Source organism: Athene noctua, chromosome 2, assembly GCF_965140245.1.
Source record: "Athene noctua chromosome 2, bAthNoc1.hap1.1, whole genome shotgun sequence".
Classification (NCBI taxonomy): domain Eukaryota; kingdom Metazoa; phylum Chordata; class Aves; order Strigiformes; family Strigidae; genus Athene; species Athene noctua.
Window position 1 is genome coordinate 24388748 of NC_134038.1, and position 17287 is coordinate 24406034.

General features: G+C 36.2%; 1 protein-coding gene across 2 annotated transcripts in view; it reads right to left on the bottom strand.

Moving 5' to 3' along the window:
- Positions 1 to 17287, bottom strand: part of VPS13B (vacuolar protein sorting 13 homolog B) — a 482028-nt gene that overhangs the window by 93992 nt on the left and 370749 nt on the right. For both annotated transcript variants that reach the window (XM_074898647.1, XM_074898646.1), the window contains exon 36: positions 5271 to 5675. In XM_074898647.1, coding sequence (XP_074754748.1) covers positions 5271 to 5675 — 405 coding nt within the window. The remainder of the gene's footprint in view (positions 1 to 5270; positions 5676 to 17287) is intronic.

Genomic DNA, 17287 nt, shown 5'->3' on the forward strand with positions numbered 1-17287 from the left:
GGAGTTGCACAGAAAGCGTAAGATGTACATAGAAAACATTCAGCTTTCATTATTATCTGTATTTCCTCATGAATGTAAATATTCTATAGAATTGACTTACCATGAAAATGCTATATCACTTACTACTGCCACATATAGCACTAGCATCCATGTAACAAAAGAAATACCAGTCTCAAAAAAATATTCAATTACTTTCACAATAAAAGATAAAGAGATTACAAAATCAACTGTATTTGTTCTGAATCGAATTTCATTTGGAGTCTACTTTTTAGAGTTCAGTTTTTTAAACTGTAAATACATTCTACAAAATTAGTGCACACTATCTTGAATCAACAACCTACAACTAACTTATTTTTCTTTTTTCTTCCCCCTCACCCCCCACCCCTAGTTAATGTGCTAGTTCATCAGTAGCAATTCTGGACTCTGTTACAAAGTACCAGTAGGGAATCTGACCAGGATTAATAGTGGTACTCAGTCCTGGGATTAGGTGGTGTCTTGTTTCATGGATTTTAGGCCATCTGTTCTTCCCTCCTACATTATACTCCTGCAGAACTATAAACGCACCTCCACCTCAGGGACTATAGAAAGGAATTAGAATTCTTCTGCTTTTCATTATCACAAGATTCAGTAACTCATTTCATTGTCAGGATAATCCCCTTTTACTCTTTCTTTTGCGCTTGCAGGGTATGCCAAAATGACAAATACAATCCCAGATGTTAGAGACCTGATGAGGTCTCCACCTTTTCTTGAGTGTTGGGTTTAAGCTACTTGGGACATGGTGTCAAATCTGACAGGACCCTGATGCCCACACCCAATATTCATTAAGGTTTTTTAGTGATTTGTATAGCTGTCTACAAGCTGCACTTCCACTTCAATCCTCAGTGGCCATTTAAATATTTAGTTTGTCCTCTGGCTTTTACTGACAAAGAATTAATTTCCTATTGTTCAAGTGTTGGAAAGAGTTTATATTTCTTTCTAAAAGTAACAAAGGTCTTCTGGGTGTTGTAAATGGCTTGTTACTGCTGCATATTATTTTAGGTAGTCATATCTAATTTAAAGTTTTATTTCCCCACGGGCTAACTTGCATATCTGCAGCATCCAAAGGCTATGACAACGCCTTAGCAGAGTTTTCTCGAGAGAGTTAGTTAACTCCAAAATGAAGTTTGGTCTTTGCTCTACACCGATTAATAGCTGCATTTAATTTTTAATGTTTCTGTAAAGTATCTTAAGTATGTAATTTCTTTCAGGTTTAGCAAAAATATTTGTGATTATCATACATTCAAAAAGTTTATTTTTTTCCCTTATTTATATGCTAATCATGTCTGCATACGGGACAAAGGGCTGGGGAATTCTGTCTGTGATCTTTGGAATATTTTATGTCTGTAACTCTCTCAGTTCAGATGCTGAACAGCAAGACTTCCCTCCTGTGTCCAGTCAGAGCAAAATAAGGCTTCACTGAGAGGCTACAGGCTTCTTGCTGTCTTTCACTCTGGGGAGAGTAGAGTCTTCAACTTCTCTCATTTATCTGCTCTTTTGGCAGGTAGGTAGTGCTAATTTCAACACCAAACCTAAATTAACTGAAAGCCATGTTTAGAATTGCATTCTATTTCCTAGTATTTATTGCTAAAAATTATTTCCACTTTAATGGCATGTGACTGTTTTGGAGTGAGCTACATACCTCAAGTGTGATACCAAGCAATCTCAAATCTTACTGGGTACCTAGACCTCAAGAGCTCTAGTTGCTTTGTAGAAGATGACATATACTTCAAAAATCACTGATCCAGGTCTAATGGATAGTTGGTCTAATAACACTGATAGCTGCCAAAAATGAGCTAAATGTTTGTTATCTGCTTACATGAAATGGGTACAAGTTTTAACTTGCAACTCTAAGCCACAAAATATAAAATGACTACAGATAATTATTTTTTTTAAATATCATTGTGACTTAAACTCCTGCACTTAAGTGTATATTGGTAGCGTCTTCTAAAGTAAAATTAATAATATCTTATTTTGGAAAAGGGACTTCATTTTGGTTTGTTTTTTGTCAATACGCTGCATCACATTCTACAATAGTACTACTTTACTAAAACCAAAATACTCAGGATTTCACCATAAGTACAGAGGAGAACGTAAGTATTCTAGCAGAAATAGTAACCATGTTGTTATAAGTAACTGTTGTATTAAAACATGAAAAATGTCCAAAAAATGAAGTCCCTTGACACACTAAAGGCTTGGGGTTGTATAACAGGGTAGCAGAATATGTAGACATGGAGGTGTTTTAATTTGATCCAACTGCAATATGAGTGTTCCAACACTTAGAATTTGTTAGAAGTGAAATAATTAAACCGATTAGCCCCCCTGTTTTTCAAAAGCTACATCTTTTTACTTTCATAAAAAATTAAGAAGAAAAATTAAAACAGAAGGCCTTTAGCCTCCACGATTAAACAAGCAAGTTTAGAGGGAAAACTGATAATTAAAATAAAGTTATACAGCAAGCTTCTTTCTTAATTTCAGTAAAAAAAAAATAAAAAAATCAAAGCGTTACACAAGGTCACGCACTTTAGTTTTCCTCCTATAAGGGAAGAAAAATGCCGGCAATACAGTCCTGTGAGGGTTTTTTTTGCTAAATAATTCCTAGCAAGAAGGATTCCTTACAAACCAACTTCATCTCCTACATTAAAACTCATCTGGAAAAAGGGTCGTTTACACTGTTTATAAAACACTGCCACATAAAATGTGTAAAAAAACCATATTTCACTAAAAATAGCTTGCCTAAGTAAGGGATTAGAGTAGTTTCTACTGCTATAATTGTTCCTTTGTAGTTTTTTCCATGATGTTTTTGAACAGTGTTTTTAAGTATGTTTATTAAAGTCAGCACATCAAAAAGGATCAAAGAGAAAGCTAGTGAGAACCAAAGAAACCCCAAGTGTGTTGTGTTGTCTCACTGGGGAGTTATGCAGATTCAAGTAAACAAGTGCAAATTGTTGAGGTTTTAATGAAAATTTTCTACAATTATTGTATCTGAAGTCATTCTATATAATAACATCTGTACAGCAGATGGCCATACTGTACAAAAGGCAAGCAACGCTCCTTTTTCTTCCTCTGTTTTAACAGTACATCTGAGATGACTACTTTTGTCATTGCGCTTAGTTTGGTTCAGCAAATAATTCGTAAAATGCAGCTGCTGCAGATGGTCACAATAGTTATTTGACTGTAAAATCAAAGACACAGTGAAGTATTTGCGTATTAGTTTCATTCTATAAAAAAAAATATCTGACATGAACCCTGTTTAGCTCAAAAGGTGTATCTATAAAACCTTTTGTAAAAAGAAATGTTGTGAAGAACTGACGTTTTTAAATGCTCCTTGCTCCCAAGACACAGCTACTACACTTTTAAAATTTGAGTTAGCTTGCATAATTTCTTTGCAATAATATAACAAATCTAGCCAGCAACTGTGGTATTCTTCTAAAGTACTTTTAACATAAAATTATAATACCTTTTCCCCCACACTGAACAATTTATCTTCTTTGCTATGTTATAATTTCTACTATTGGTTTATATCAGCATTTTAATTTCAAATTAATAATTTTAAATAAAAATACAAACAATCTATTAGAAGAATTTTTGACAGTGCCAGGAAGTCAGTCTTTTGCACTTCTTGAAACTTAAAACAAGTTATTGCACTGTCACAACAACATGCAAAACCTCATGCATATATATTTTTCTTTTCATAAAGTGAACATAAGGCAACTTTAACTGGAAAAAAAATGTGAAAAGAGTCTGTTGATGTCTATTGTCTGGTTATGAAAATTTTTCAAATAGAATAACTAATTTTCATTTTCATTAGATTCAGCATCAGTATTGCTTTACTTAACAATGCTTGCCAGAGTACAAACATAATGAAGATTCATGTATAGCTTGTGACACAAAAAATAAAGATTGGCTTCCTCAGACTGCCAGAAGAATTAAGAAACAGAACTTCATAGCAGAATGTTTCCGAGGCTTAACGTGCAAGGCAAGGTACGTCCTTCTTCTGGGAAGATGAAAAACTCCAGGGTAAGTGATATACACTGCTGAGTTTGCCAAATTGCTTTATAGTACAGGGACGGAATGGGCTTGGCTTTGATATATCGAAGCTTGCTGTGGAGACCATAACGTACCATGGGACGGATAACGTATAAATGATAGAGGGGAAGTGATGGGAGGAAAGAGGGTTATTACACAGAAAGAAAACTAGAACTATTCAAAGGACATTAGAAAGGCCTTTTACTCTGTTGCAATGCTAGGGTTGCAATCTGATTGGAAAAGCGTGGGAACGCAGGCACTGTTCGTCCCTGCACTGCTGTTTATTTATGGATAAATCAAGAGTTTCAGGCTCCAGCACTTTCACAGGCTTTCATGTTCTCTGAACCTTAAATTTTTCATTTTTAACTTTTAAAACAATAAAGAAGCACTGAAACTTGCTGGCCTGAGGAGAAATATTTCTGATGAAAAAGAAATAAATCACCACCTCACTTGGCCTACAACTTGCTCCTCTCAGCTACAGACCATTTTACCTCGCAAACTACTCTGCCAACTACCTACATCTGGCTCATCTCTGCATCATGTAAATGTACCATCTTATTAATTTTATTAAAAGACTAATAAAACTATTTACAAAGACACTCAAATGTCTTAATTTTAAATGAGTCTCTGGTATCCTGTTAATTGTACCCAAGGTGTAAAGTTTCCTAGCAGCTCTGCAGTAATGAGGCTGGAGTGCCTGTTTTCCCTGGGTGACTGTCAGCTGTGCAGAGGAAGCATGTAAAAATTTTAAACTTCATAAGCCTGGAGAAGAGTAACTGTATGAAATAGTAGCATATATCAGGGCTCTGAACAATTATTTCTGTATTTTTTTAAAACAGAAATATAGGGTCCTAGCAAGAAAATCTAATTATAGGGTAATAACTGTCAAAATTTTGCTCCTTTAAGTATGTATTGAATTTTCAGAATACCAGAACAGTGGTTCTTGTAACTACTATTTCGGCCAGAATTCTGTCAATAAATTAATTACAAGCTAGGGGATATTAAATACAAAATTAAGCACTCTTGGGTGCTGCCTCACTGAAAGGAGAACTGAGGTAATGAGTCTATCAGGGATTTGATATTTTCTGATGTCGATTTATTATATAGCTAGATGAGTTCCCCTCAATGTCCCATGCTTTAAAAAATGGTTACTAGACCACCACTTGAAAAAATCAGTAGCACTTCCAACTTTCAAAAACTCTTACCTGCGGTTTTATGTCCACTTTTAATATTTAGGCTCCCCGTGAGGTTTGATAAAGAGACTAACAAACAAGGTTTACTGGGATGTGGGATGGTTTCCATCGAAACAACCATTTGGACGGTGTGAATGGAAATTTTCTGAAAGCAGGCAAGGGCTCGCCACAAGTTTTCTTGTACTGAAGCCTTTTGTGCAGCATTGGTGTTCACTGTAGGTAGCAAATCTTTTGTACTGGGGTGTTTGGTTATCAAAGTGACATCCTTATCTGGAATAACACCAGCTGATGGAGCACCCTCCTTCCTGGGCGCATCATTTGTGGTTATGATTTTCTTCAAAAACTGGTTTACTTGATCAAGTCTGACAAAACTGAGATTTGCTTTCAAAGGCTTTGACATGTCCACATTTATGTCAGCTGTAGGAGAGAATTGGAGAAAGAAATATGAGAAGTTACAATGCAATTATTCAAGCAATATAAAAATACTAGGCATTTAGTGGAGATAACATTTCTATCATGTTTCATTAAAAGGACTGAATCAATGGTAAAACCTAATAAAACAGTATTTTTAGGAATAAATCTGAATTAAAACGTGATGAAAAGTATTACAAGCAATCTTCACTATATACAGTTTTAAATGAAGAAACATGTAACAATGATGATCTTATTTCCTTGCTTCTTTCCAGGGATCACAGCTACCTGAAAGACACACACTGTATTTGAGTGTGTAGGAGCCTAAATACATCAGTACTTTTGTCTGAGAATGAAAATATACTTCACATTCTCTTAAGTTTTACATCCAGTAGAATTATTTGACTAAACTCCAAAGCCACAGAAAGCATTTTCAACACATTTAAATGAGTGAATAACATGTATATTCTGTTGTTTCCTACATAGTTAATAAGCATCTTCAAGATGAAATGTGAAATAAAAGGCAAATATAAAACCTGAAGTATGTTTAGATGCCTTCATTTTCCAGAGAGAGAATAACCTAGTATTTTTTAATGTTGTCTTCTTAGTAAAGGATTTTGGTACTTCCCAGACTGCTAAAAGTCTCACAGAATTTTTAGAAATCACAGCTAATATGAACAACACTGACAACAGTGATACTTCAGTAGATGAGATACAATAATTATCAAAATTATTTCACAGATGGGAAGCAGGATTTTATGACGGTTGAAACTTCTTTCTGTGCTGTTATCTGCCTTTTTAACAGTACTTTACACTTCATTACAGAAATCTAACTTTAACTTAGTTTTTAAAATTATTCATTTCAAATTCAGCTTTCACCCAGTAATGAATCAGCTACCTCGTGCAGGGAGAAAAGCTTGCTTTTCACTTTGCTGTTTGATTCCCACTGCCCCACTCCCAAGAACCAAAAATGATTAAAGTTCAGTGCATATATCTAAACTAGATCAAATGTTCAGAAAAAACAGCACTACTTAGATTCAGGTTTCATTACAAACATATATAGGAAACACTGTTTGTTGAAGGTTTTACATAGATTAATGAATATTTCACAAAAATTAAGACTTACTTTCAAGTTGTTTAGAATCATGTTCTACCCTTAATGCTCATACAAACTGATGAGCTTGATTTTCCCACTCTTTATGTAAATTACAGGTTCTTACAATAACAGTAATGGGCTGCAGGAGCATAGCTTTGGAGCTCCTCTTAAGCACAGGTATATACTGACTTCAGAGTCCCAGGCACATGACAAAGCACTTTTCTGACCTCACAAAATATGTGGGAGTTCTAAATTTCAGTTAGATGCTTTGGTATCTGAATAGATAAGCATCTGAATTATAAACTAGCACTTTTTCTACAAAGGTAAGAAAAATGTACTAATAGCCATGTAATATTTGTTATAGCTGAATCAAAAAACACAAAACAATCTTAGAAAACAGTCTGTGGTACTCCACAAGCCACAGCCAACTGAAATTTAAGACTGAAAAACTATTTTAATTGTAACTTACAACTTTAATTAATGGACTTCTGAAAATGCTTTCTCTTGTGTGAAACCCTTCTACGCTGAACTAGAAACTGTGGCAGAACACTAGCTAACATGTAGGCCTAGTAGAAAGGCAATATCAAAGCTAGGAAGTTAGGAAAGGGAGCGGGACATTAGAAGAGCGCAAGATTTTGAAGTCCTTTCCAGTACTTAAAGGGGACCTACAGGAAAGGGGGAGGGACTCTTTATCAGGGAGTGTAGTGGTAGGATGAGATGTCATGGTTTTAAACTGAAAGATGGTCGATTTAGATTAGATATAAGGAAGAAATTCTTCACTGTGAGGGTGGTGAGACACTGGCACAGGTTGCCCAGAGAAGCTGTGGCTGCCCCCTCCTTGGCAGTGTTCCAGGCCAGGCTGGACGGGGCTTTGAGCAACCTGGGCTAGTAGAAGGTGTCCCTGCCCATGGCAGGGGGGTGGAACTAGATGAGCTTTAAGGTCCCTTCCAACGCAAACTTTTCTACGATTCTGTGATTTTCAGGCAGTCAAAACCACACACAATTAACTTGGAAGTTTTTTTCAAAATACTTATGTGCCTATATTTTAAATTAGAACCAAGGGAAGAAAAATGTCATAACACTTATGAAAACCTTTTGGCACTAAAGAACACCCAAGATTCACCTGCCTTTTTGCACACATCATTGGGCCTCTCCTCCCTGTGAATGGAGAATGAAGACTTATGAAGGAAGAAGAAACCCATGTGACATTATGATATTAAATTAGTTATGATACTCAAATGGAAAGGAGTGTTATTCTAATGAAATGTTTAACACACACACACACACACACCCCCCAACAAAAAAAGCCCCCAACCAAACAAATAGGCAGCATTTCTTAAATTACCCAAGTTTGAAATCCAACTCACACAAGGATTTGGGCTTCTGAACCATTTAGACACTTTGAAAACAAGACCCTTATTGACTTAATTTTCTCCATTACAGATGTTGTAATACAGGAGTAAAATACATGTTCTTGGTTTTGCAACATAGTTAGGTTTGTAAGGCAGTAAATGAGGAAAGGACCCTTTTTGCTTGGTGTGACAGCTTTCACACCTAACTGCTTTGTCAAAGGCACATTTTTTTGCCAACACTTTCCTATGGTAGTATAGTTCAGAAGAGGAAAAAACAACCTTAAAAACCAAAAAATGCTTAGACATAAGTTGATGTAACAGGTGTTAAGCTAAAGAGAGTAAACTGACTGAGAAAGATTTAGAAGGAGATGAGTATGAGAGCAATAGTTCTCTCTTGGTCTTCCTTAGACCAGGGCAGAGAAGACACAGGGTGCTGGTATAAGTTCAGTAGAGGAACATGCATGGCACGTAGACCTACGCCTGTGCTTTATCACTGCTGTTAGACATTTGTTTTCACAAACATTGTGCTCATCTAAGACAACAATTAAAAAGTGGACAGTAGGACACCAAAGAAATGAAAATTACTTCCCTGTTTTTTGTTTGGAAACTGCACATGTCACACAGAAAAACATTGTCATGACTAATAACTTGACAAACATTTGTATTAAGTTATTATTATTCAGTGAATCAGCCCCAACAGAAGGTGGTGGCAGCCAGAAGCATAACTGCAGAAAATGTAACTCTGGAACCTTCACTGCAAATATTTTAGCTATCTCATAATGACATAGGTTATTTTTACAACTGGGGAAGGATTATGTAAGGAGATTCTTTGGCGTTTTAAGTAAAACATTCAAAAAATAAAAATCCAGTTGAGCAATCAACATGTTTTTAGTCTTTCTCCTGTTTTAAACTTTATACTTAGCACTCTAAAGAGAAACTTTAACATTCCTTCTGAGAAAAACATGTAAGCGATGGAAAGAAACAGTGAAAACTGATGAAATATGAAGAGCTATTTATAGCAGTTGATGAAGATAGACGTTCAGCAGCTTCTCTGGTCACTCAAAGTAGGCTAAAAAGAGATATTACAATGTAAAGGGTTGCCTCAAACTTCCAGGGTACAAAACCCAAGGGTAACAGTCTTTTAAAATGATTTTAACCACCCTGGGAAGCAAACCACACAACGCTGTGCAGATTCTGTACCAGTAGGAAAACACAGGTTGCTATAACTCTGACAATTCTTTGAATTGTCCAAAATGTCATCAGAATCAAGACAGGACAAAATGTAGCTCAAAGTCACCTTAACTCCTGAATTGCCTGAGTCTCTCCTCTGTCTACTAGTGACTGGCTACCACAATTATATGCCAATACTTTATTTAAATTTAAGACATAACAGCAGTAACTTATTTTGCCAGGTGTTATCTATTTCTAGCAAACAAATAGTAAAGAAATTATTGTGCTTGTAAATAGACTGTGCTCAAGTGAGTTACTTCTGCGTATGTTTAAAACAGACTGAACTAGATCATATCAAAGCCGTATTTTTATTACAGCATTTTTATTATTTGAGTGTCAAATCTGAATTGTTCTTTCTCTCTCTCAATTTCTTCACTACATCTCTTTAGATTAACCAGTAAATCCATGTCTGTCAATTATTAGTTTCTAATTACCCCTCACAACTTTATGAACAGCTACTAGGAAACAGAATGATGAAATAACTATTGAGTTAAAAGGAGATTAGATAAATATAAATAAATTACACTTATTATATGCTCCCTCCACACCAGGAGATGACTTAACAGTGAAAGGAAAAGAATCACGTTGCAATAATGAAATCAGAGAGGGAATTCAGGTCCCAGAGGCGATTCTACAGAGTTTATGTTAATGTACACCTTGTGGGGGACCAAAAATCAACTGGAATAGTTTCCTGAAAACTGTTTCCAGCTATTTTCTCATTTAAAAAGTTCCAACTTCACTTGACCCATTAGTCATCATATTACTTACATTTATTATGTATTTTGAAATCTATTACAAAAAACCCAATGGATTCAATATGGCCTGTTTGAACAAAATCATAACATCTATAAAAGAAAACCTATGAGCAGCACTATGAAATTTCTGTCTGAAACAATTTCTTTCTTTGTCATTTTATTACTTAAGAGCTTCAGATGAAAAATTTCAGAGTTATGAGTATTTTACCCTTGTTCTCCATTACATTCAGATTTGTACTGTGAAGATATGATTTTATTCTGTGAACTTGGGATAATGATATTACTCAAAATGACTTTTTATTTGTTGGGCTAAGGATGAATAAGCAACACAAAAATAACAGAGCTCCTAGGAAGTTGCTTTAGGTCAATCCCAGCTCTTACTGAAGTCAGTGGGCTTATTCTAATACATATCCTAACTTAATGTACATCAGGTTACCAACCATTTCAATGACTAATAAACTACCATAGTATACTCTTAATCTGAAAAACCAGGAAGTAAATGCCATGAGAATTATTTATAAGCTTTATTTCTAAGACTGAGATCCTTACACAGAATATGAGAAACGTTGAACTGTGAGAGAGCAAATATGTCATTTTCCAAGAATTTGTTCACTTCTAATACCCCTCATTCTGCAGTGCATCTTTTATTTCTCATAGCTAACATAGAAAAGGCCAGGTCTTTGGCCAGGTTGGACATGGATCTCACTCTCCTCTACCACAAGAAAGCTGTAAAATTTTAAACTTCTTAATAAATAGTACTGCTATAGAAGAAACTACCCTAAACTCTAAGGAGGATTGAATTTCCTAGTCCTAAACAAGAGAGGAGCAGACAACAGGCATGAAACATTTTACCACCAGTAATGTTCTTTCTCTGGGAGCCAGTCATCCTGATGCAAGGAGTCTAACAGAGGAAATCTGAGGAAGGTAAAGGTAATCTTGAGCCCTGATTCTGATTTGGAGTCAGGGTGGCCCTTCAAGTAACAGGGAAATGGCTGAATTGCAAAAATTAAATTTATAAAAATAGTAAAGAGAGAGGCATGTAAAGAAAAGACTAGTTGTACTGTTCTCAATTGTCCCTAGTCAGGCATCAAAAGAGAGACAAATTAAAAGAAATTGAAAAGCAAGAAGAATACAAACGAATTGTTTTTATCCTCTAATTCATCATTCCCAATTTGGATCAAGTGAAAAGAAGGAAGAAACTTGAGACAAGGCTTCAGAGGCCATCTGCAGTCCATCTTGTATTCTGCTTCTGTGAGACAGATGCCAATTAGTCTGGAAGAAGCTGGTAGTCACTGCTCAGTATTTCTACCTACTGCCATCTGTGTGCTGCTGCCCCACAGAAGCAGGTCTCAAAGGCCAGTATGGCAAACTACAGCCTTCAGGGAGCTTAATCAACTCAAGCCACGTGGGGTGTTCCCCAGCAGTAACAACTCCTATTTCCATGACCTAGTATGTCATTGACAGTATGTGAAGGTGACATTAAGACATTAACAGTTCTATCTACCCAGTGCCTGGGTTTGAGATCTCAGACATGGCTCAGAGTGATGAGATTCTATTCATTTTTTTAAATTGTCACAAATGAATCAAAATGAATTGTTGTAGGTTGAGAAGACCAAAGATACCCTTAATAAAGGATGGAGGGTTACTGCTATTCATAGGATATTGACTGAAATTAAGCAGCTGTGCAACTACCAAATACACTACAGAAGTGTGTCAAGGGTTGGGTGGCGAGGCCAAAAACAATAACAGGGGGCACCTTCCATGAAAGGAGAACCCTAGCTAAGGGAAGCATTAACTCTCTCAACAGAGAGTCAGAGAACTTGAATCACAATACAGTGAGATGAAACAAATTGTTCCAGGTTGTGGAAAAGAAATGAACCCATAAATACTGACTTTATATTATCTGCTTAGCTGCTGAATAATACATCTATATTAAGACATACATGGAAAAAAAAAAGATGATGTCAGAAAATTGAGGAAATGTTTGAAATGAGTTTTAAAAGAATGCCAATACACTGAAAAAGATACCAAGAAAGTATTTTCCAACTTATCCATGCATCTTTGGGGTGTTATTTTAATTTTCAGTACCTAGACATTTAAGAAACTAAATTTAAAATAAGTGTTGTAGACACTGCTTTTAGAAAGCTACTTTGATAATTTTATGCATTATTACACTGATATTACGGACAACAGATGTGTCAAAACCAAAGCCGTACCTACAGGCTTCTACACCTGTTTGGAATATTTCTCTTTGCCCTCTTAATCAAATAAATATCATTTCATGGCTACAGTGTCAGTGCTTTAAAAACTTGTTTGTAAAAGAGCAAAGGGAAAAAAAGCAGCTCAAAAGTTTTGCAAATGACCCAGAGTTAATTAGAAAAGTCTGCACCCTGGCTAGTTCCCCTTCTCACGTGTCAGCTCTCATTAAATCAAAAAATTCTCATTTCAAAGTTAACAAACACCATGGTTAACAAAACTGTTAAACTGGGATCAAGTGGGCACATTCCTAGGTTTATATATGATGTCATGCTAAGCAGCCCACAGCTGAACTTGCAAGTAGTATGAATGATTTTTCAATATATTAAGTATCTGATCTAATGCTAATTTTCTCTCTATAGGCTAACTGTGCTGGGAACAGGTGGCCCTGCTTTCAATTATGGAGGGCTAACATGCCAGTGTGAGGCCTGGATTAGTTCACCTTCTCACAGGGAATTTGCCTCGGTTGGGAATGGATTTATTATGGCTTCACACATGGAATGGAGCTCATGTCAGCTGAGGGCAGTGATACATCATATGATTCAAATTAACCTGCTGTGGACTGTTCCGCAGGGCTGATATTGTGTATTAAAATGACGACATTTTTAAAACAGCTTGAAAGAAACCAGGATTGCTGAAGTGCAATGGTTCCAATTTGTTCCAACTAATCTATCACCTGCTGGAGATATTTATTCTAGTGGGTTTCTGGTAGCTGCTATTTTCCAGGTTTCTCCAAACCACTGACCTTGCTAATGGATACAATTGTTGCTTCTGCAAATAGGGGGAAAAAAAGCTGGAAAAAGTGCCATGGTGCAGTTTTGTTTGTCGCTTTTTATGCATAAACCTCGATCCAGTGCTGTGCCCCTCATGGTGTCCAAACTGTGTGAGAGAGGGACTGGCAGGAAAGACCAATCCCCCAGGTCCCCCAGTTCTCATTTTATCTTTTAGTGGGACACAGCATTTCTTAGTTTGTCTGGATAGTTTCTTCTACAGAAGTTATTTTGAAGGACAAAGTATCCAGTACCACAGTTATTTCACACCTACCCTAACACCTTTCCAAGAATCTGCTGGGGGAAGAAGACTGTAGTTCAAACCATCTATATTTTGCATGTAGAAGTATTTTAAGGCAATTTGTGTGAAGCAGTACTTCATAAACATGTTTTGTATCATTTACATGCAGACAGAAATACATCAAAAAGACAGCTTTTATACCTAAGAAAGCACAGTTAAAGATAAAAATACAAAGAAAGGACTAGAGGCTAAAGAGAATAAATTTTCAAATACTATTAAAACAGGATGGTCACATTTGTTCCTCACCTAATGAATATTATCTAATGCTGAAGGAGTAAGTTAGCTTACATGTATTAGGCAAGAATTAGATCTACAATCCAGTAACAGACCGAATATAAAAGAGAGGGTCATGTAAACTGATGTAGATGGAATCTAAAAAATTTTAAATAATTAGTTACTGTAGAAAGAGAAAGAATAGTCCTTTAATACACCATGGGGTTAAAGTTGAGGTCTGTTCCCACAGGCCTGATGATGAATGCTTATTTCTCCTAGGATCCTATTACCTTCAATCTGGAAGAAATATCATTTTTCTTCAGTTGCCAAAAACATACAAAATAATCAACTCATGTGGCAAGAAGTGCATTAATGTATCCTGTTATTCTCATTTAATTAGTGGTTTCCAAGTTTAGCTACTTGCTGTAGTTTTTTGATCTCCAAGCTAATATGGACTGACAACCTGGTTTCCTGTGTGGTGAAACCATACGATTTTTCTATGGAACACTATCTACTAATCTACTTCAACTGACAAACTATTTACAAGGAGTACCAGATTTATCTAACACAGCAAACACTGGGAACCACTTGCAGATTTTTTCTTTTAACTGCTTGCATAGTGTTTTGCATCATAACACATAGGCATTTGGTTGTTGTATTTGAAATTTAATCTCAGCACACCAACAATGTATTTTGTAAGAAAAATGACATTACAGTCAAACCACTGAACTCTGAACACTTACAATCTATACAGAATACTCTACAGTTATCCCAACTGCTACATTTTTGTCTGCATAGGCACAGATTTAAAAAATGTGCTGACTTTTCAGAACAGCACATCAGCTGTACCCAACAGGTACCACCTACTAGTGCACCCAATGCATTTTAATAATTCACTTACGACAGTTATAAAACACATATATCTAAATGAGTATGAAAACACACAGTATACCCTTAGAAAATATGCCAGTTAGTAGCAGCATTATTTGCCAAATGTTCACCAAAAAAAAGAGTAGGCCTTCAAGGCCTGAAACTTAAGTGTGCTCCAGCAGTGCATTTATTTATTCAATCCATTAACTGTTATCTCTCCCATCACAAATACTGTTTGTCCGGTGACCTTACAAGAGCTCTCAGGAGTTTTGCTGAGTTTCTTGTCCTCAATGAACAACTGCCAGCTTAGTTAGGATCTGGTGCTGTAGACACTTTCTCCAGGCCTGCTGATGGCCAAACTACCTCACCCTGGAAGAAGCTGTGGTTAGGGAACTTTCGTCCCAGGAGAGTTAGTAACTCATTTTCCAGTAGCCTGCTGAGGAGCTGTCAAGCTTTCATAACTCTCTGCATGTGCTGTTCTGACGCAATCACATGTGGAAAGCACCTTCCATTACTCATCCAATGAAGCCTCCAGCCCGCAAGGAAGGCTTCTTGGTGAAGGTTGGTTTATTTGAAGAGGACCTCATAGTGGCAACAGCCGAGATTAGAAAAACCTGCAAGGGAATTCTGAGCTGTTTTGTTATATTACACCAGCAAAACACTTCATTAAAATTCAGAGTAATTGCTGTTGAGTTGTGTGTAATGATAGTTCCAATTAGCATAAAAAAGATGGTAAAAAAAAAAGACTTCTGGCTAAGAGGAGATCCTGGAGGAAATCTCTGAAGTTTTATATGCTTTGTGAGAATAAATGGTCTGAAGTTTATGATGCATTTATTTATGGTTTTTCAGTTCCTATTTAGCCAAATACCATGGAGGGAAGAGATTTAACACCAATCTGAGATCTGACTGAATTGATGGGACTGGGGTAGACACTTAAGACTACTTGTGAATGTTGCTGTACCAACTTCCACGTTTACTAGTTTAGAGAGAAATCTGTCCTACTGACAGAAGAACATCGGGGCAACAGTTCAGGTGTGTAATAAATTAAAGGCTGCACCAGGAAACCATAGTGAGAACCTTGAGAAAAGGGGAATGGACAGACGAAGGATCTGGCAATATGGAATCTGCCAGATGTGGGGAGAGAGGACACAAAAGAATTGGGGGGGGGGGGGGGGGGGGAATAAAAGAAAACCAATCTGGCAGCAGTGACCAAAGACCACTGATGATAGGTGTCTCTAACCCCTCTTGTGCTGGTCATAATTAGAATGGAAATCCTCTATTATTATCAATTAATCCTTTAGTTCAAATGGCAGTAGAGCATGCAGTAGGTCTGAAGGTTCAAACTCCTACTAATGAAGTTAAATAGGGATCAATATACCAAAAGCTCTGCATTGTCAGGTGGTTTTAAAATCTCTTAAAATAATGCTTTTAGGACAGCACAGAAAACCAAGAAAGGGGCAATGATGAGGTTGTTCACATACTTTATTCTTTCCTCGAGACTCCTGCCTGCCTGCAAAAAAATGCATTTTCAATTACTTAACCACAGTATTTATAGTTAGTGGGTAAATATGTATGTCTCATTCTGATTGTTCAATTTGATGTCCTGGGGTCTGATAAGCAGAACTGATTACCGCTTCACCCAAAGACTATATGAACTGTGTTTCCAACATCTACATTCCTATAATTTCAAGTACCTTAGAAAATTGGGTGTTTGAAATTGGTAAATGTAATATAATGGAAAACCTTTAATTACCCTGGGCTTCTGTTGCCTCCTGTGAAATGGTGAGAGCATACTATTGCATTACCCATGGGAGGGTTGTACAGGTAAATTAGTATTTCTGTAGTGCTCATATCCTAAAGCGGTAAGCAACACAGACAAAATAAGTAACTCTGCTGTAGAGACCAGTTTAGATACTGTGCTGTAAGTCTGTATGAATAGATAAATGAATGAATAGGAAAACCCAGTACTGAAGAGTTGCTCACTAAATAACTGATAACAGCTCATTTGCTTGATGAGTGAAGTAAGGATATTCAGGAAAAAAAAAGGTACATAATTCAACAAATTATAACAGGTATACAAAAGACAAATTAATCACTATGCACAGGTAAATGTAAATGTATTTTCTAACTTTTAATATAACCTCAATTATATCCTACATAGTAATGTAATTATAAATACGTATTTCACAAAATAGAGAATGGATGACATACTTCAATTTGCAGAAGCTTCTGACACTCTAGGAGTGAAACTTCAAGTCACATTATTTTAAGTAAATGCAAATATATCTTCATACTACACCACATATTCTGTGTTAATTAAGGAAACACAATATCACTATTTTTTAAATTTTACAGTATCTACTGTTTACATGATAGGAATTTGCAATGCCAGGTATCCAGATTCCAAAGAACCCAAGAGAAGGTGGCTTATAAAAATCTTTGGAAACATTTTACAAGTCAGATTTTATAAACATATCTGTAATAAAATTTCAGTTGTTCTAGTGCTAGAAGCAGGTAGGTTTCATTCTGTTGGAAAATTGCCAACCTTAGCCTTCCTGAGGAATAAAATTTCTAAGTTTACCCCTGGAAGAAAATAAATAATTAGACCCTAAACCTATGACTGGTCCAGGACTGATCATTCCTCAATCAGTTCAGGGTAATTGCTGGAGGAAAATTTCACATTCATTAGCAAGGAATACAATGTTTTTCTGATAATCTAATATGTGTGTCTACGTGTGCATATCTACAAATAGTTTACATTAGAAAATAAGAGAT